The sequence below is a fragment of the Ursus arctos genome, unplaced genomic scaffold, assembly GCF_023065955.2.
Source record: "Ursus arctos isolate Adak ecotype North America unplaced genomic scaffold, UrsArc2.0 scaffold_18, whole genome shotgun sequence".
Lineage (NCBI taxonomy): Eukaryota > Metazoa > Chordata > Mammalia > Carnivora > Ursidae > Ursus > Ursus arctos.
In genome coordinates, this window is record NW_026622852.1 from 48,459,891 (window position 1) to 48,481,625 (window position 21,735).

The 21,735-nt window shown below is 41.9% G+C and overlaps 1 protein-coding gene across 4 annotated transcripts; it reads right to left on the bottom strand.

The window, feature by feature from the left end:
• Positions 1 to 389: 389 nt before the first annotated feature.
• RBM18 (RNA binding motif protein 18) lies at positions 390 to 21,732 on the bottom strand. Of its 4 annotated transcripts, none has more exons than XM_026513908.4 (7): positions 21,630 to 21,732; positions 18,598 to 18,726; positions 10,651 to 10,777; positions 10,365 to 10,454; positions 7,601 to 7,687; positions 5,810 to 5,895; positions 390 to 2,429 (listed from the first exon to the last, which is right to left on the bottom strand). In XM_026513908.4, exons 2-7 carry the CDS (start codon positions 18,708 to 18,710, stop codon positions 2,270 to 2,272), a joined length of 663 nt encoding a protein of 220 aa, XP_026369693.1. In that variant the 5' UTR covers positions 18,711 to 18,726; positions 21,630 to 21,732; the 3' UTR covers positions 390 to 2,269. The 4 variants fall into 4 exon arrangements, with proteins under 4 accessions (XP_026369693.1, XP_026369694.1, XP_026369695.1 ...); XM_026513909.4 differs by having other exon boundaries at positions 18,598 to 18,716; positions 21,630 to 21,713; XM_026513910.3 differs by lacking the exon at positions 10,365 to 10,454.
• Positions 21,733 to 21,735: the final 3 nt, after the last annotated feature.

Sequence of the window (21,735 nt, forward strand, 5' to 3'; positions counted from 1 at the left end):
CAAGTTAACACTGGTATTTTACAAACCTTTCACCAGACTGCTTTCAGCATATATATGACACATACATTTATTCTTTGAAACCTCTACACTAAAAGGACCAAACACAGTGTGATACTTTCCCAAACTTCCACTTATGGCTTCTTTTCAAATGATTAGGTTTGCTGTGAGAACGACTAGTCTTTCTCATCTCTAACAGCAGAAGTAGGCAGGCATGACGGGTGGAGAGAATGGTCTCTGAGGGCGCCTCTAGCCAGAGTCGAATGCAGAGAAGGCACTTAGAAAAAGCCCCACCTAGACACCCCGGCCCAAGTCCTGAGGGGAAATGAGCCTACCAGAGAACTGTAGCCTTTATTCCACAAAATGAACGAGAGAAGACACAACCACACAGACACGGTCTTGCATTTATTCACACAGAGGAATTAAGAATCCATACAAATAATAAACATTGCTTTAAATACAAATAAATAGCTCTGGTTTCTAAAGGAAACAACTCTAGATAATTCAGAGTTAAGTACTTTCTAGGTTCCTATTAAAAATAGAAGACTATTTTGCGTTAAGTAAGTCCTACTCCACCATAACCCTTTGAGGACGGAAGGATAAAATGGTAAATTCTGTACTCTTAAGAAGTCACCAGAAAAATGGGAGACAATGCTCCCACCTCCCTGAACTAGCCCTCAAATGGAAGGAGAGTTACTCGCATCACAGACAGAGTTAACAAATACAGAAAGCGCTTACTATCTAAAGATAGCTAAAAAGACTAAGCTAGGGAAAGGGGTGAGATTTCTCTGAACCGGTTCTGTGAACTCTGAAACCTCACTATGCTCACGATTTGGTTCAAGTGTCTTACACTCACGTGTGCTCATACGAAGGCTTGAATCTAAAGTGAAAGCTTCCTCTTGCTGGGAACGATCATGGTAAGGTGTCCGTGGTCACTAGGAATGGCGCCTAGGTCTCAAAATGATTGACCTGGTAAAGAAGCAAAGGTGCTGCCCAATGAAACAGCTGTCAACCTGGCACCAAAAGGACCAGAACTGCTGACAGAAACACACTCCCACATCTGCGGATTTATTTTTCTTTCTCTGTTCTTATATTTAAGATATTCCAAGTAGCAAAACATATCCGGGCAGAAGTATGTTCTATGAAGGAAGAATCATTTTAAAGTCATGCAGTCTTTCAAGCCTTTAAGAACTACATAAGCCGTGAGGTCATTTTACAATCTCAGTGCCAGAGTAGGCCTGCTCCGTTGACTTTGTGTCCACTGCATGTCCCCTCCTCACCCTGCACAAGACAGTTCAATTTCTTCAACACAGCCCCCTACGTAATTATTAATAAATAGTATGCTTGATAGAGCTCAATACAGCAATGATTAGGTTTTCAAAGAAATGCTGCTTTTCTATTTAGATTGACCATGATACAATTCCAAATAGAACATTCTCATGCTATAAAAAACAATCTCATGCAATAGGTGCAATTTTAAAAGTCCCACGTTAATAACAACATTTGGTATTATAGAGGCAGGATTATTCAGAGATTTAAAAAATGATCACTATAGAATAAAAGCTGGATTTCCAAAGAGAACTTCCGCTGCGGTATAAAATGCTAAATTTGAATCTACAGTTTTGTTGATGCAAACAATTTTAAGATATACACCAAGTTTTCCTAACCGGGATTTTGAAACAGTAACCATAATTCTTAAACAGATGACCACAACATTTGCTCAAAGAATCAGCTCCCTTTTGCCAAGAACTTTTTAGTCCAGTTGGAGGGATTTCCATAATAAATTCCGGAACAATAGTTCTCAACATGATTCAAAATCTCGCACTTCCCTCCCTCTTACTTTCCTTTATGTTGTAAAGACATGTGAGCACAGAAAAATGCTCTGGTTTTTTTTTTTTTTTTGAAAGACAGACGTTAATAAATTTAGTTTCTTGATTTAAATAATGACATTTTCTATGTTTGCCTTTCTCTCTGGCATCCTATATAACGTTTCTGGAGTTACAAATCCAAACAAACCAGCCAACTGGAGCATCCCAGTGTTCAAATCACAAGTCTGGATACAATCCTATTTATTCTGGATGATGCTCACTTCCACACATACTTCAGGGAAGAAACATCCATGAGACCATCCAAAAATGTTAAGTTACCAATCATTAATTAACATGTGATTGTGCTCTGTTGGGCAGTACCATTCACATCGACAAAGTACAAAGGCAGAGGATTTCAGGCGTGGAGACCAATTTGCTTTTGCTGCTACAATAATTCATAACCATCATCTTCGAGATTTCCAAGCTGTTCTAGAATAAGGAGTAGTCCTTTTTTTATCTGGAGGCTTAAAGTAGGAATAAACAGGCGCTGCTGGATACTCTGCGTCAGGATTTTCTGCCATCATTTTCAGCTTGGCTTCAATGGCTTTTATCTTTGCAGTGACACTGAAAAAGGAGAGCAGAGCATCAGAGCGGGCCTGGGTGCAGTCCGGAAAGACTTGCGTAGCTCATCTTCCTTGTGCCTTGTATGCATATCACAGCAGCAACAAGATAACTCAAATACGAACATGCACATATTTCACATAACACACACACCCAAGTAACATTTTAGAAAGAGATCAAACCGGAACCATCTATTAGATTTTTACTAAAAACCCAGACACCGTTAGGAGTACTTCGCATATGGCTTCCTTTAATCTTCAGACACAAACACTGCTGGACACATTAGGGCTTGGCAGACAGCAGAAACTGAAAGTGGGGTCTGGAAGAGACCTTTGTACACCTGTGTGTTCACAGCAGCATTGGTCACAATAGTTAAAATGCAGAAGCAACCCAAGTGTTCATCGATGTATGAATGGATAAGCAAAATATGGTATATATCACACTTTGGAATATTATTCCGCTTTAAAAAGAAAGGGAATTCTGACCTACGCCACAACATGGATGAACCTTGCGGCCATTATGCTAAGTGAAACAAGCCGGTCACAAAGACAAATACTGGATGACTTCACTTGTACAAAGTAGTGAGACTAGTCAAAATCAGAGACAAAGTGGAATGGGGGCTGCCAGGGGCTTGGGAGAGGTGGAAAAGGGGAGTTATTATTTAATGGGTATAGAGTTTCAGTTCTGCAAGACGAAAAGAATTATGGAGAAGGAAGGTGGTAACGGTCGTACAACATTACGAATATATTTAGTACCACTGCATTTGTACACCTAAAATGGATAATACGGTAAATGTTATTTTATGTGCCTTTTGCCATGATAAAAAAAATCAGGACAAATATTCGTGTAGGATTGAAAACAACATTATAAGGTAGGTCACACTCCTCATTTTGCAGATGAAAAAACCGAGGCACAAGGTTACCTTGCCCAGTATGACATGGCTAGTTAAGTGGGAGAGGTGAGATTTAAACACAATCAGATTCCAGACCCCATGCTATTAACTACTACACTGTACACTTCTTGAATCACTGAATAACAATGGAAAACACACCCTGGAAATCCTACAGAATCTTTTTTTTTTTTTAAACTAATAAATAGGTGTTTCTCATTGTAATCATTTACGGAGTGCTTACAATAAGCCAGGCACTGGGCCCAGAATTTTACCTATATTGTTTCTAGTCCTTGCGATAATATCCACATTTTACAGATAAAGAAACAAATGCAGAGAGGTAGTCATTCGCCCAGGGTTCACACAGCTAACAGACTGCACAGGCAGGATTCGAGCCCAGTGTATTATCACCAAAGCCCTCGCTCTGTCCTCTCCATCAGGTTGGGAGCTGGACAGCCCCATATCAGAGAGATGGGGTGAGGAGACACTGCACAAGTTGGGAGGAACTCCCTTCCGAGCGAGGTCACTGCCATCCCTGGACCAGAATGCAAAGCCCTCAGGCAGTGGGTATTCTAGGACCCATGGTTCCCTTTCTACTCTCGATGCTGTCAGTGGTCAACAGTCAGGGAGAGAAACTTGGAAGGGAATGTACACGATGGCCTCTTAGAGATGCTCAAAAAGCGTGCTTCTGCTGCACATGCTCGTAACTACACGGCCAGGGTAAAGTTTACCACCTCAGTTACAATGAGAAAGAACACCCAGGTATTACCAAGATGCGTTCCAGCACCTCCTCCACTACCAGGATAGCCAGCCATTTGTCCCGTAGGAGTCACCAAAACACAACGTTCTCTAATTAGGTACAGACGGTAATAGGAAGATGTTAGCTGAGGTTCTCTGGATTACAAAGTAAATGGAAAACCCTAGACTGTCTAGTATAAGTGCAAACATCGAAAAGAAAACTAAAGACATGTCACTGTCCCGTCTAGAGCGCCAAGCATAAATGCAGTGGTCTCTTCCTAACAGGAGTCAGATTTATAAAATTTGAGATCATGGAGGTTCAAACTTTATGGGGAAAACAGCAAAGTGGATATGGTTCCCAGTGACAGCTACAGAAGTCATCATATATATTTTTTTAAATTTCTGGGAGTACAAAATAGTAAAAGAGCACAAAATTGAGAAATCAATCATATTAACTACTACATTTAATATTTACCATAAATACTAAATTGATTTATAATATATAAAACACAATTTATCAAATATTACATCAAATATTTTAGTAAGTATTATAAATAAATCAATGACATTAAACTAACTCTAAAATCAATTTTACTTTACTAACTTTATCACTCTGGAAAACATTTTAGGGTCACCTTCCCCTGTAGCTTAGTGAGATGCTGAGAAATCTGTTTTGTTTGGTGCAGAAAACATACAAGAAAGGTTGTTTGTTTGCTGTCTGGTCCTCCATCCAAACAGGCATCGCTTTCCTGACTTTGCAACTGCAGGCTGATTGCTAACCCTCGTAGGACACTGATGCTCCTTCACGTACCTGCTTTCTCTCCCCTGGAACAGGCTTCAGAACTGTATCCCTGCATTCACAGCATGAAGTTTCTTCGAAGTAGTAACTCAGACCGAATTCTGAAGTCCAGGAGACCTAGCTTTGAATCTGGAATCTGCTATTCACTACCTGTGTGGATCTCGGCCAAGATCGTTTACCCTGCTAAGCGTCAGTTTACTCAGAGGTAAGATGACTATTACAGTACTTTGACCAGAATTTTCATAATTAAGTGACATATGGCATGTGACGTGTTTAGCACACCGCCCGATTTAGAGTAACCTCAATAAATCCTGGCTATTGCTATTGTTAAAATTTCTCCCTAGGCTACAATGCAGGGAAACAAAACAAAACAACAAAACCCCAAAACCCTCTACTTCTGCTCAACCATCCACTTAACTTCCCCTTTCTCTACCAAACCCCTTGTTCCTTCTGTTTTGAATTAACTCCGAAAAAGTAACAGATAATTTGTGCACACTGGAACCAACACTGTTGCTGTCACAGAAACGCAGCACAGAGAATGAAAGGGCTACAAACTAACACTCTGTATAAAGGAGCTCACAGTTAGGGAGGAAGGAGTGGACGACGACAAACGCCAATGAGACCTCAGGCCTCATGAAGATGCTTTTTTCTAGGGTAAGGACTGTCCGACGTACCTTTGTACTCTAGGGCCCAGCACCCTGGCTGCTACGGGGCAGGTCCATCCAGCCTTTTTTGAGGGCATGAATTTTGTAAGGACATGATCTTAGGGGTATGCAAGGAGAGGGTATGTACACATTCTGGAGGTTAACTGAACACATCTCTCGACATGTCAAAAGTTAGCAGATTCTATTCTAAATTAAGAGTCTAAAGATTCACTGAAGTGTGAATGAAGGCTTGGAATGAAGAAGCGACTCACACTCTTGAATACTCGTGTCTTTCTAGAGTACGCTGTCTTACCTTAGGTTAGACTGAGTGGGCTCAGTGCTTGAGGATGGCTCAAGACTGATAGGAAGGATCTTATCATTCTTGTTATGATCGTATCTCTGAAAGAAAACGGGAAATCACTTGGGTGAGCAAAAACCAGTCCTTTACTGTACTGAGTAGTTCAGAAACTCCAACCCCACCAGTGTATCGTTGGCATGGTTCTAGACAATCTGAGGACTGCTTTACATTTAGAATTAATGCAAAACTCCACAGTTTTGGCCTAAAAGCTATAAAGTTAGAAAAAGAAGTGCAGAAGAAGCTTCCCATCTAGCCACTAGTCCTCCTTATTTGGTAGGGAAAGAACTTCGACTTTCAAATTCACAGACGGTATAAATATACAATACAATTGCCCTCCTACACACTCTTGTTTTAACTGTCACATATCAGCTCTTACAATATTTACTTCACTTTATTCAAAAACACTTAAAAATTTTGCTCGACTTTTGCAAAGTATCAAGCATAACATTCAACTCTTAAACAGGCCTGACTGGAGAAGAAAGGTAGTAACAGCTTTCAGCCACTGACAGAGAAAACATTCTATAGCAAAAAGGTAGTCTAATTTGATGTCAGATAATTATACACCTCTTATAAAAAGTAAATTAAATACTAAAGAGTAATCAGGAGCCTGTGGTCAAAAAAACTTGTAGGAGAAGAGAACCATGAGGCATCGAGATTCTCAAATGAAAGATAGGAATGAAGGATGATGTCTCTTGCGTGTCTTTTCAACGAGACACAAAATGAGAAAACGACAGCCAGTTTGGCAAATGAGACTTGATTTTCTTTTGAGTACAAAAGCATTTGGTAATTCTCTTTGTTGTTTCTATTTTTAAGGCAATGTGTCCTAGAAATTGAGAAGGCTCCATGATGACCTGAGATCCTCCTAAGGATCCGAAGTGTCTGAGCTCTGTTTTTCAGTTTGGACTCTGAGCTCATATGCTTAATTGCTGTGACTCTTTACTGGGAAGCTTGATGGGTAGGGAGTCTCCGATCAAAATCCATGCTTCTCTAGCTAAAGACCGAAGCTCCAATTTTAATTGCCACAAATCTTTTTACAGGCAGGTTGGTCAAGACCCCACCATGAAGGAAGAGAATGAACTCTTGGGATGGCTCCAGTCCACAGACTTCAGTACGTTTGTACCAGGTAAAACAAAATGCCTTTTTTTTTTTTTTAAATGGTCATATCTTTTCCAGTGCAGTCTCTCAAGAGACCAGCTGTAAGATGAACAAAACGACTGGCCACTTCTCGGGCTTTGGAGACACTACAGACCCTGCGAAGGCCCGCAAATAACTCTCAAACTCTCTGGAGTAATGAGACGCCGATGCTTTAAGCGCTCATACATACGACCCATTTCTCAAGCATTTAGGATAAACATATTCAAACTCTCCATAGAACTGAGAGGCTGGGAAGAGTCTAATAATGCCTAAAGCAACTAATTTTAAAAATAAGTACATTTTTTCCTCCAAAGAACCACCCCCACCAAAAACATGATAGAGGTCTGAGTATACACATCAGCCACATGGAAAAATCAATCAAAAACAGAATCTGTGGGTATGTGGAGAGAAACAATGAAGGAACTTAATCCCTCCTGAGATGTTTCTCAAAAGAAAAATCTGGCAACACACATGGTAAATACAAGTAGGAGACCAAAGTATGACTGCTCCAGATGTGAAGAGGCCGGGATGCAAATGGGTAAGTGGACAACTATCTTCTGGAAAACTCACTTCGGGTGAGCTTGATGTTGTCTTTCCAGCCACCAGACTTACCTTTACTTGAGCGTGTGCCCAGCGCACCACCAGCTTCTTAGACAGAGCCAGCTTGCCGTTGAGACACTGGATGGCTTGTTCGGCTTCCTGTCCAGGAGAGGGATGGATGTTAGCCAACAATTCAAATGCCTAACTAACTCTATGTATCTCATAGGGCCTCACCAGCTTTGATGGCTGCAATCCTAACCAGACTGCCTCTGATACACAACTTACAAAGGGTTTACAGTAAAGAAAAAAAGGCAGAAAAACAGAAAGAGTGTAAGTTTTGTAAAGTCCGTCAAACAAAAACGCCAATCCTGGCTCTGTCACTTACTGGCAGTGTAATGGTTGGCAGGCCCCCTAATCTCTGTGAATATTAGCTTCTTCATCTATAAAATACAGACAATACTACTTGTTCCTCATTGGTTACTGTGAGGAGTCAAAGAGTGCGCGTAAAGAAAGCATGGAGCACACGGTAAGCACTCAATCAGTGTTAGCAGACTGTTCTTATTAGGTGATACCTTTCTATACACTTCCGTCTGTTAGGACCTACTGTGCTAAGAAATTTACTCACCCCCAGGGACTCTGGAACTATACCCCAGACTAGGGCTTAACCTCTGGATCCAAAGTGAGAAACAGTAAGGGCTTCAAACGATATGGGAGTGAAGGAAACCAGGCCGGAAAAAGCAGGAGTGAGTCAAAGAGCCTGTGAGCAAGGTATTTGTGTGAGCCAATCTATGCACCTGGCTTTTGGAGCCAAAAGTTCCCTGACCCTTTCCCTATCAGATACAGGAGCAACAAGGTTAAAAGGAATTCCTGAAGCTGGATAAGAGTCACTCTAGGACATTCCCAGGAAGCCTGGTCGTACTTTTCCATCCTGCCAAACCTTCTCTGCTCCATTTGTATCCATGAGGCATTCAGCCAAGCATAACCCACGTTTACCAGGGGGTGAAGAAGCCCTTAAGGAACAGGAAGAGGAACAAGACGAATCTATCTGAGATCGCAGTGTGATACCACCAGGCATTCCAGTCTAATTTTACCAGTGATTCTCATACCCCTCCAGAGCTCGCCAGCATGACATTCAACAAATACCTGAGTACTCACTATGTGTCAGCCATTGGACAGTCACTGACATCCTTGCTTAGCAGTTAGAGAGACAGATAAGAGATGTTTTACTCTTCTTGTAAGTTTCATCTAGCCAATTAGAATTTACACGGTACTCTCTATTGATTCTACAGCATCAGCAGTAATAAAATGCCAGCAAGGGGATAAATGTTTCAAAAAAATTTTCCTATCTCTATATGTCATTTCAGAGTTCATGTCTTCAACAGCATTATCAAATGCCGATGGTATTTTCCTACATACCCTCGTCTATTCTCTCAACTTCCTGGAAGGTAAGGAAGATATTTTTAATCCCCATCTTTAAATGAAAACTGAGGCCAAATGAAGTTAAAAGACTTGGCCAAAGTTAATAAATAAGAGAGCCAGCAACAGAAGCTAGGCGTTGTGACTTATAGTCCAGTGTTTTAAACCAACATCTATCCCCAGCATGACCACTGATTTTAGCTGTCTGCAAGAATGCTTATCACGCTCTGTCATTAGGGAAGAACAAAGTATTTAAAAATGTTAACCTTACACAGCATTCTTTCAGTTCCCCCATTTAGAACAGCAATGTATCACTTAGTGCCTATCTCATTTGCAAAAGTGAGAGGAAATTGAAAGAATCCCCAGCACAGATAAGGACAAACTACAGTCTAATACAGTCTCATAACATACGGATACATCACTGCTTGAAAGCAACTGGCAGTCGTATCAAGAAAAAGTATACAAGGCCTTTATTGACACCACTCCATTTCCACGGATATACGTACACATGAACATCATCAGAGGGATACAGACATTCGCTAGCACACTGTGGACACTTGTGAGTCACTGGGGACCTACCTAAATAGCTAACAATCAAGAACTGATCATATATTCCCAGGATGAAATATTGTGCAGTCATCAAAAATGATGCTGATTCAGTTTTAAACTGAGGTCTAAGTTACATATAACAAAATGTACATATTAAAGCCCTATATCAGTGAAGTTTTACAAATATGTAGTCACGCTGGTGAAACCACAGTATCACGATATAGAATGTTACCTGGATGTGTAGTAGAGGACAGAAAATTTTTAATATGCTCTGAGTGGTAAACAGGACGATGTGATCTTCTCTGTGTGCTCTAAGCCATATGTGCGTATGCGTGTGTGAATATAAAGAAAGACAAGACTAGAAAAATCTATAACTAAATATTAACAGCGATTATTTCTGGGTATTAGGCTGCTTAAGTGAAGTCACTTATCTGTACTTCCATCTACAGTTAACATATATTACTTTTATAAAAGAAAAACATCCAAATATATTATTAATGCAACAATAACTAGGCAATGTCCTTCCACATGACTAATAAAGTTATAGAGAGTATTAAACAGTATGTCTGTATTTAATAACATTCAAATTCAATTTCTTTAGCAAGGCATGTCCACCCAAAGAATATAATTCTACTGCAAGCAGACACATGTATACGTCATGATTGAAGCTGAATGCTCTCTTCCTTCATATATATTCAAATCTGCATGCAGTTGTTCTGAGACACTGAGAAGAAGGGGACATTTTTAAGAAATCAAAATAAAAGAGTTTGTGGGTGGCTCACCACACACAGGGAGGGCTTCTGCACCACGGGGCAAAACTATTGAAAGAAAAGGAGGCTTTGTTGGCCTGCCACTAAAGGAACAAACAAACCAGACCAGGGAGGAGGATGTCCATGTGCTTCATGTGGGCACCCCAAAGCATCTGGTCAGAAAAGTAGGTCAGCCGCCTCAGACCGGGAGCCTGCGGAGGGTAGATGTTGAAAGCTGTTCACTCGTTCGTTTATCGAGGGTCACCTTCAGGACGCGGGGCGAGGCACACAGAGAGGAATCGGACATGGCTCCTGCCCACAAGGTACTGCTATTCTAGTCGTTGAGAGAGGCACAGAAGTAAGTGGGGGAGTATGAGAAGCACCACGAAAGCGGAGCGGTTTCATTACCTGCTTAGTTTCGAAGTTCACGAAACAGTACCCTCGAGGCTGCCCCTCCAAAGCACCTGACTTGTGGAAGAGGAAGTCGAACTGCTTTACGGTGCCGAACTTCTGGAGGAGCTTGAGGAGGTGATATCTGCAGAGAAAGCGCAGCCCGTGAGCACCCTCTGCGGACCGGGACAGCGCCTCGGCCTCAAGTGCGAGATAAAAGCACGGAGATAATTTACCCCGGGGCGGGGGCGGGGATCTCGCACCCCCGCCCCCTGCCTTCTTCCAAACTGCTGCGTTAGTTTATTTGGCAAACAGACATGTTTGCCTCTATCTGGAATGGGAACTCGAATTGTCATGGCTATGCGTCTGTCCAGCACAAAAATACCAAACAAAAAACCACACCTAATGAACAGCTGTCTGGCCCACAAGCACCATTTGTTTTTCTTTTGGAGAAAAGCTCAAAAATAGTGTCGATTTATTTATTTTTAATTTCTTGGCAATGAACTAGTATTTGTAAATAACTACAACTCCATCAGGAACACATACCCACACTCCAAACGCCAAAGCCTACCCTATCTCAAAAATAAAGTAGCAAACACATACACATTCACACAAACAGAAAAACAACCTTGGAGGACTTCTGTAATAGGTTTCATAATTAATCATTAGACCCGAATTGCACTTGTGAGAAGCTCTGCCAAAAACCAAAAGTGGTCCTTCCATAATTGCCTGTGAGTTTCGATCCCTGATGTGACTGAACGTTAGGGACAACGTGGAACCACAATGTGACTGGGGCTGGTCTCACAGAGGGCAGGGGAACCTGGCCAGTCCTATAAATCACCCAGTTGTGGGTAACTAGTCAACCTCAGTCCCTTTAACACAGTTCATACTTCGGAGCATGGTTGATTAAAGAATATGGATGGCCCAGGACAAAATTTTTTCCTGGCAGGAAGTTCACCTCAAGCTCTTGTTTGCCATTCCGCCCCTCGTCCTCTTCTTGAATTCCTTTCTCTAAAACTTATTTGGTTTCTATAGAGCTTTTAAGTTATTCAAACAGATGTGGCCTTAACAGGTTGCTGTGGCCAATCTCAATTCCGACTTCCTGTCATCTGATGTAAGGGTGAGACAAACCAACAGCTCTCCCGTTTCCTTTTCCTTTGGCCTTCCTCCTGGCATCCTCCACACTATTCAAATGGAGTCAAGGCTTTCTCTAAACAATGCTGTCCCTGTGATACTAAAAAGGTATCAGCCCACATGCTAAATCTGTTATTACTGGGAATTCTACCCCACAGGGAGTCAGTAAAGCTGTCGTTACAGCCACATTTATATTCACATTGTTTTCTAGGAGAAACTCATCAAGATTTTATTCTTGAGTAAGGATCTCCTTTGGGAGGCAGAAAGATATGAAGTGGATCATAAGCTATATATATTAAATTTGATACTACTGCACATCAACAAGCAAGCCCACTATCCTGGATCAGGTGCCTGACAGTGCAGCAGGAAAGACATAATACAGCTCTTGCACTGGGGCAGGATACAAGGATCCCAAGGCATATTGTGGACATTAATCTGGTCTTTAGACCGGTTTTGAAAGGGAAAACTGTAACACCCTAGATTTTAAATTCTCAACTCCCACCAGGAGACCTCAGCTGCTAGTGAGGATGTAGGAGGTGATTCTTCAGGGGAAAGGGAGCTACCTCAAGTGCAAATGTCTGGTTTTACTTGATTTTTGAGTAGGCGTACAGTAAGGGTGAGCCTCTCAAATGCACAGACATATGGACTGGGAGAGTTTCCCCTGGGTCTCTAATTAATTAATTAATCTCTATGCCCTGATTAATGAATTAAAGTAATCTCTACGCCCAATTTAGGGCTCAAACTCACGACCCCGAGATCTAGAGTTGCATGCTCCACTGGCTGAGCTGGCCAGGCGCCCCTCCCCTGGGGCTTTAACTCACAGCTGCATCTTCTACCTACTATGCCATGTGTTAGCTGCCATGAATGGTGGGTCAAACCCATTTTTCTAAACAATCTAAGGGCTACTGTGGGCTGGTCATCTTTTCATCAGCTCCATTCTGCTTAATAGCAGGAAGGTAAGGCGATCGGCATTTCCTAGGAAATGAATTTTAATTTACTTAGAAGAAAAAATGCCGACAGATTATTCTTTGAAAAGCTAACAAATACATTCTGCCCGAGAAGTGCGACCTTAAGATTCCAGGAACATCTGCTTAGGTCTGTGTCTTTCAACTTCTCCAGGATTTCTTTCCTTGTTTGATAATTTCTTGAAATTATCGGAACGCCGAAACAAAAGGAATGAAATGTTTACTATTTTGCTTCCTGGAGATGGGGACTGCGAGCTCTGATAGTGAAAAAAGCCTGAAGAATCTTGCTTTCACATCTGCAAGCACTTTCATCTGTTGCTGAAGTATGGGAGGGCTCACTACTCATCAGAGCCTCGCTTCACTTAATGAAACGTGGGCCCTGCGGCTTCAGGAGCTAGTACACCGGTCCCAACATATTTCTGCAACTTGGTGCTTTGCATATCGGGTCTTGAAAATGGCCTTCCTGCTTAATGGCACAGAAGTAATTAATCCACACAAATATTATAACAGACACCTACTACTTGTCAAAAACTGCTTTAGGCACTTGAACTATCCAGATGAATACAACTAGGTTCCTGCCTTCAAGGACCTCACATTCTGGTTAGAGGAGAGAGAAACGCGATCAAAAAATTACAAAACACTATAATATTTGCACACAGAGGTACGTACATGAGCACACAGATGAGGAGGCCCAACTGTGCGGGGGACATGGTGGTTAATGAGTATCAAGTACAAAGACATAAAGGTGAAAAAGAATCTGCTCCACTGGAAGAGAGTGGGGGTAGGGCAGCTAAGCGATGAGGCTGAAAGGCAGGCAAGGGACAGGCTGTGAAGGACATTGGTGTCCTTAGTGAGGGAATTTTAGTTTGATGTGTAGGCAATGGGAAGTCAATAAAAAGACATTTAGGACTGTTTTAAACGCATAATTTGTTTTAGAGAAAGTTTTTTTAATAAACTTACAGAAATTATTATTTGTAGGTCTTTATGTTCTCTGTTCTGTAAGTTATTAAATAGTATTACTGTGTTCCAAATTTAAGCAGCAAACAGTAAAGGCTGATTCATGCAAACCAAGGCATTAAAAGAAGCATGAATCATGATGGAAAAATAAGGAATGGGCTGAGAAAACCAGGGTTTCCTTAGGGGTAAACACACTGTTCTCACACATCCATGCACGTGCTCTCCCCTTTTGTTCTAGCTCATCTCTGAAAGTCGGCCTCAGAAGGACATTTCCCCCTGGATGGCTCTCTACTGCTTTTCAGTTTACTTAGGACAACCCACACTGGCCACCCCCCTCCACAGACACCCTTTCCAGCTAATCCACCGGTCTGTGTTGACATGATTCTCCATTTCTCAGGTAAGAAACATCCGGGTCATCTTCAACTCTCCGCTCTTCAATCATGTTCATCTTTTAGACTCACCTACTGGCTTCCAAGTTCATTATCTCTACCTACGTGGTAGACAGGCCTAGTTTCTGGCAGTCTCTCCTAGTTAATCTTCGTGGTTAGTCTTTGCTCCTCCAACCCGCTCTACATACCAACGTCTCACTTCCCCACTAAAACATCACTTTCGTGTTGTCAGTACCCTGCTAAACACCCACAGTAAGTCTCTTCTACAAGAAATTCAAATTTCTCATCTGAGTAAATTTAAAAAACCCTGTATTAATTGGGTAGTATTCTTTCTATCCAACTACTGTTTTCACTATCACTTAGTATTCAACCTCTTCTTTAGTCAAAAAGGTCCTCCTGATATTCTGCTCACCCACTCTTTATTTCTCCTTATATCCTCTACTTAGAATGCTCCTTCTTTTAGAATTTCTGCTGGCTTTGCTTTTCACTTCTCCTTATGAACTGTGCAGTGGCCATTAATTTGGCTTTCTACGCAGCACATTTAATGTTTGAAAAAGAAAGCCAATATTAATCCTTTCAGGGGAAACCACAGTGTGGACAATAGATAATGTCTAAGGACATTAACTTTTTTGGCTTCTCTGTTGCAGGCACTAGCAATAGTATTTGGAGGCACTGTTTTTACTTACTGGGTCCCACAACAACTTAAAAGAAGTCCTTATATTTTAAAATTTAAAAGAGGATACCTTAGGTTATGATTGTTCTGTTATGTGGACTACTGGAATATCTGTGCAAAGAGCACTAAATTAGGTGATGGGAGATTAGTCCCATCATTAACTACTTTCAGTATACTAAGTCAATCCACTTAACTCTTCTTGTCCCACAAAACAGGGAGAGGGGCACCTGGCTGGCTCAGCCGCTTAAGTGTCTGATGCTTAATCTCAGCTCAGGTCTCGATCTCAGGGTCGTGAGTTCAAGTCTCTCATTGAGCTCCACGTTGGGTGTGGAGCCTACTTAAAAATAAATAAATAAATAAATAAATAAATAAATAAATAAATATCTGTATTATTTGCCTCACAAGGTTGTTATGACCTTAACAAGAGGAACTAATACAATGCTAGAGCTAGAAGAAATGTTCAGATCATTAGTTGAACATTTTTACCTTACAGCCTACGAAGTGTAATATAATTGGGAAGAATCAGAATACAGTAGAAAGAACAAGGGTTTGGGATGTGCTACCTCCACAGATAATACGTCACCATTCCCTTAAATTGAAACCTCTAAGACATATTTAGTCGTACAGGTATTCTTGGCAGCTAGCATAGCCATGAAATGGTGAATACCGCAACCACAAAACACTAAATGCAAATCAACATGAAGCGGAATACTGGAGTGTGAGACAGTTGGTTAGCAATGCATATTCCACTGGGAAGAGACTGAAGGGACATCCCAGGTAGCTTGAGCAGGACTCACATTAATAACTTAGAAGCACATACACATAGGAGGCTCGAATTAATTACAAAATAAAGTCTGAAAAATTGAGTGGAAAATCTTTTTTTTTTTTTTAAACTGCCACTGTTTTACATACCTTGTAACCATTCATGACAATAAATATACACTATATATTGTCTTCTAACAAGAGGTGAGAGACCATTTGTATAAGAGGGGCATTCAAATCCATTTATAAGAGAGATCAGGAAGAGGAATGGTAAAGAGCAGGGATATGCACAGGAAAGAGATAAGAAGAGTGTGTTGAAGGGGGAAACAGGAGGAATTAGCAGCAACTGATGGGTGGGGTGTCGGTTTAATTATGAAAACTGAAGTGTGATCTGCAAATTTCTCTCAAGAGTTATTAGAAGTTTAAAGATCTGGATTCAAATAGTTTGAGACTGGACTACAAGCCAGGTGCCCCATTGTCATGAAAGGTATAACACCCAATTGCTACCATGTCTGGAAATGACTATTTTAATGATTCATCTAGGCTCATCATTACCCACTTTGAGAGGAACAGGATCCCGAAGTTTACGTAATTCAAAAACTTGGAAGGAAATCAGACATTTCCATTAGACCTACCTTACTAACACATTAGGTTTCTTTACTGTAATTAAGTAAATTAAATGGGATAATACTAAGCATTTCATGCTAACCATAGCTCTGATTGATATCTGTATCTTTAAAAAGAAATTTATTACTATTTTTGTTTGGCAGAGAAAAGGTTTTAACATAAGGAATCCAGAGAAGAAAAACAGTAAACAAAACTGCAGGTGACACAGAGGTAGGGAAGCCACAGGGAGACCCTGCAACGCCCCGATCTGCAGTTCAGGACATGATGTCCACCTCTGGCCTGATATAAAAAGGGCAGAGATACCAGTAGGAAAGTTTTGTTTCAATGTTCCTGTTAATGCTCTAAGTGCAGAAAACATTCATATACTCCAATTTATGACATAAACTGAGGTGGCAGATGCCTATTTGAACCTTCCTATCAAGCAGCAGACACAATTAGAACAGGTCTCATTACAGTGAATTGCAGCCAAAACAATGAACAGTGTTTCCACATTCCAGATTTCCATTCAGACAAACGGAGGTGGGAATGGAAACCACTCTTGGGAGCATCCCCTCACAGCTTGGGTTTTAGATGATGGAAACAGCTTCTCTGATCAACAGACATGACTGAGAGGCTTGGCTGATTCACACATGCATCCTCAAAGCCATGAGCCATAAAGAGAACCAAAATAAATGCACAGTTCGTATTCCAGGGCCCCAGTGACCAAGGTAACATAATATGGGGACAACATATCTTAAATGACATCATAGTTCCCAGAGGGACCCAAAGTTATCTATATTTAGCTGATCTGAACTTGAGCGGAATTAAAGAACTAAATTTTCTATTATGATCCTGATCCATTAGTTCACATCCCCTTCCTTTCTCCCAATCCCAATCCTATATACACCTGTTCTCAGCCTAGATTCAAATAAGTGGATTCTCCTCTCACCCTGCCTTTAACATTATTTCAAAGGGAGTAACTTTTAGGACTGATGGCATACTCCATGCTTGCTTTAAGCACTGATCCCACAGAGCCCAATCTACTCACTCTTTAACTATCCTGCCACCAACCATAGCCCTGTACCTACTGAGCAACTAGGAGAAGGAAAAACCTCTTAATTCTCTCCGCTAAGAAACTGCTTTCCACTATAATGGTCACAGTACAAAGAGTGGGGAGTCAGGACAATTTAATAAGTTTTGTTACCCTGGACAAGGTACTTCCATGTCTTAGGCCCCAGTTTTCTCTACTGTAGGATAAGAAAGCTGGATCATATCAGAGGTTTTCAAGTGTGCTCCATGGAGTCCTATAACTTACCACCAAAGAAAGGGTAGCAGTTGCCAAAAGGCTTTGGGTGGACCTCTCCCCATCCTTTAATCAGAGCAGCTCTGAGCTTTTATTTTAAAAACAGGTTCTAGTTACTTTAAGACAAGGTTCCTCAGATTTAAAAAGCTTGAGCACTGCTTAGCATGGCACCTGGCACAAATGGGCACTGGCACACAATAGGCACTCATATAGTTTAACGACTGAATGAAAACAGAAGGGACTGATGTGATCTCTAAGATGCCTTCCAGCTCTGACCTTCTGTGGTCCCACGGCTGCTTCACATGAATTACAATCAAGTGGTACCCTCTGCCTGTCTGTGAAGGTACTGAGACTTCTGCTTGTTTCTTCATTTTGAGGAACAAAAGTATGCCGTGGGGCTGATTCTAGAAAATAATGTTCTGTAGTCACCGGGTACAAGGGTTCAAATTGGTGAAAACAGGAAAACATCTTTGGCAAATAGGAAAAAAAGAGGTATATGTTTTTTTTTATTTTTATTTATTTATTTTTTTTTAAAGATTTTATTTACTTATTCGACAGAGATAGAGACAGCCAGCGAGAGAGGGAACACAAGCAGGGGGAGTGGGAGAGGAAGAAGCAGGCTCATAGTGGAAGAGCCTGATGTGGGGCTCGATCCCAGATCGCCGGGATCACGCCCTGAGCCGAAGGCAGACGCTTAACTGCTGTGCCACCCAGGCGCCCCTGTTTTTTTTTTATTTTTTATTTTTTTTAAAAGATTTTATTTATTTATTCGACAGAGATAGAGACAGCCAGCGAGAGAGGGAACACAAGCAGGAGGAGTGGGAGAGGAAGAAGCAGGCTCATAGCGGAGGAGCCTGATGTGGGGCTCGATCCCATAACGCCGGGATCACACCCTGAGCCGAAGGCAGACGCTTGACCGCTGTGCCACCCAGGCGCCCCAAAGAGGTATGTTTTAAACAATAGCCAAGCCTATGTTCTCGCAGAAGAGTTCAAATGTGAGAAAAATGTCAACATAACAGGTTACTAACAAAAGCACGTACCCTTCAAAGGTAATTGAATATATATATATAAAATAAGGGCCAAAATATATTCTCCATCTCTTGAAAATTCTTCTGAACATTATCCGTGCAAACATCCCAGTGCTGTCGGTAATGATTTAAGATGACTCAGACTTACTCTGTGATCTTGGGGTCCAGGTTGCCAATCCATAACCGGTGCCCTTCCTGCAGGGAACCCTCTGAAAGGATGGATGCGTTCTCCAGGGGAAGAGTTTTGGTTTCTGCTTCCATCAATCTCTATGAAAAACTAAAGGAAATGTGAACATTCAGGCAGGAGAGGAGCAACACTGTGTGAACATGAGGCTTCAAATTCAATTTGACAAACATTTATTCAAGGAGGGCAAGCTCTGGCCAGTGCTTGAAAGGCCTGTTATTCTGCAACCAGGGCCCCAGCACCAGTTCCCTTGGGACAGCTCCTCTGGCAGCCAGAGTGCAAAAGCTTCCATTTAAGGTGAAAGGGGCGTGGTTGTGTGTGCAGAAACTACAGCTTTCCTCTTCTGAAGCCAGAGGCAAACTGGGCAGGAGGCCAAAGGCTCTATTACTACATGATACTCCAGTTTAAAGACCGTCACCCAAAACCAAGTCTTGGAAATCACCAGAAAGAAGAGTCTTAATGGAACTGAAGGAGATGGGTGGGAAAGAGCAGCATACACGTCTTCCTCATGGAAGAGGCAATCTAGGAAATTCAAGGCCATAGATTTTGGAGTTAGAACTCAGTTTGAAAGCCAGTTGTGTGACTTGGTGAATAATCTGAACATTCTAGGCCTCCGTTTCCTCATATATACTATGAATGGAGATAATAGTTCTTATCTTACAGGGCTGTTGTGAAGATTAGAGATAGTGCATGAAAAATCATCAAACACTGCATCTAACAGCAGCAAGCAATCAGTAAATGTTCACTAGTATCATGTTTAATATTTTGGGAGAGACTCAGAAGAGACTAACTCCTCCGTCATTCCAGCTGCACCATTTACTAGCTGTGTAACCTTGCTCAAGCAATGCCGCCATTCTGTACCTCAGGTTCCTCATCTCTGAAATGGAGTAACACCTCATAAAAGTTGTATGGATTTACTGAGTTCACACACCCAAAGCGTTAAGAACAATACATCACACCCAAGAAGCTTTCAATTAAAGTTAGTTTGAATTATTACTAGTCTTCCATCCTGAAATGACTCATCTTACATCCAAAAAGGGAGGATGAGGGTTATGATGGAGACAGTAGTGGCAAGAGAAAAAACCTGGGTGTCAAGAAGACCTGGTTTCAAATTTTGGCATTTCCACTGGAAGTCACTTCTAAGCTTGTTTCCTCATCTCTACATACTAAACCTTGCCCTGCTTGTAACTTAAGGTTGCTAACAGGGCCAAAAATGAGGTGGCAGATGTAAAATAAAGCTTTAACAAATGTATAATGTGGTAGAGAAAGAAAAAAGAGCTAGGAAGATGGCAGGCTGTGCCAGACTTCAGAACTAGGAATACACAGAGGAACCATGTGTATCATGTAACCAGATGTGCCTCAGAGGTCAGTGCTGCAGGAACTGTGTCTTAAAAACAATAGGTGACATATACTGAAAACTGCCATTACCTCTTATTCATCTTAGCAGAGCCGATGAAGTCTGGCACAGGGTGGGCCCTAAGCAACTGTTTGTTGAACATGTTTATCTAACCCCACACGTGAGGGTATTCTTCTTCCTTTCCCACTCACATGTTCAATCTGTTCAGCAATGCATGATAAGCAACTGCTAACTGCTAAACCCAGGACTATGTGCTGAAAATAGAGAAAGGAATAAGCTATAGATCTTGCTCTTACCTCCTGAGGGAAAGATGAAACATACAGAAACAGAATCCCAGGAGTGGAAACACAGGAGGAGAAACATTTTGTCTCTCCCTGCTTTCCTTTCCTATTCTCCTACTGATCACTCATTCATTGAATAAACAAACAAGAAAATAGAGCTGCTATTTCTAGGCATTGTCTAGATACCGGGGACAGAGCAGTGAACAAACATGGTCTCCCTAGGGATGCTTGTATTTGGAAGAGGGGTGGGACAAAACAAAAGGAAAATAAATAAGCAAGATGTAATTACTGACAGCTGCAAACACAATTAAACAAGGTGATGTGACATGGAGACGGGGTTGGACCACTTCAGAATTAGTGGAGAGGGAAGGCCTCTCTGAAGGACTTAACATTTGAGATGAGGCTTCAGTGATAGGACCTCCTGATTTTCTTCTGTCTGAAAACAGCAAAACTAACAACTACTTAATATCACAGGAGGGGACCATGTTTTGGTGGCAAGAGTACAAGATATGGGGCCAAAAGATCTATATTTAAATCCTGACTTTTGTACCCAGTTATTGCATGACTTAATAAGTGTTTTCTCAGAAAAGCTTTCCCTGAGGGTTGAGCTCCTCGTTAGTCTCTATCAAAGCCACCTTTCCTTTCCATATAATGCCAATTCAATGTTATTTCCTATTCCGTATTGTTTCCCTCACTAGAATGTAAGCTTCTACAGGGCAGGGCCTTGCCTTTCCTAATCATAGTTCTATGCCCAGCACTTAGTACACTGCTTGGCTCATGGCTGATGCTCAATATTTACTGAATGAATTAATGAGGCTCCACCTGGAGCCTCCGTTCCTTCTTCTTTTCTAAAATGGGCACGATTATCCCAACTCATGGGTTGTTAAGAAGCTTAAATGAGAGAGTATCTGTGACAGCTCTGCACAGGGCCTTTTGAGGAACGGTAAAGCGTAATGAGATCAAGATGGCATGCGACTATCAAAATTTTTTAGGTTTGCAATGGCGACAACTCCCTAGATTAACAGAGTTCACAAAACGCTGTCATCTATCCTCGCAGTTGACCTGCAACAACCTGGAAGGCAGGAATAATCATACGGGGAAACTAAAGTCTAGAGAAGCAAAGCCACTTGTTCCTAAAGCTAACGGTAACGGCAGGGTCTAGCCTGGAACCCCGGCTTCCCGATTCCTGGCCCCGAATTCCTAGATGCGATGGGTCATTTCTCGGATTGTTATTTCCGGGCTAGCGGCGGGACAATCCGGGGCGGGGCCTGAAAAGCCTTCTTGCTAGGGCAGCCTCCTCTGCGAGCCCCTCGCGGGGCCGGCGCTGGGGTACAGGGGCGCATCGCGGCCGGACTCACCTCGTGGCCTCGGTGTCTTCCCCTCGGCTCATGCCCCAGAAACAGGTCCCGACTCCACTGCCCGACGACCCTCCAAACGCGTCCGCCTCAACGCCGCCTGCTTCCA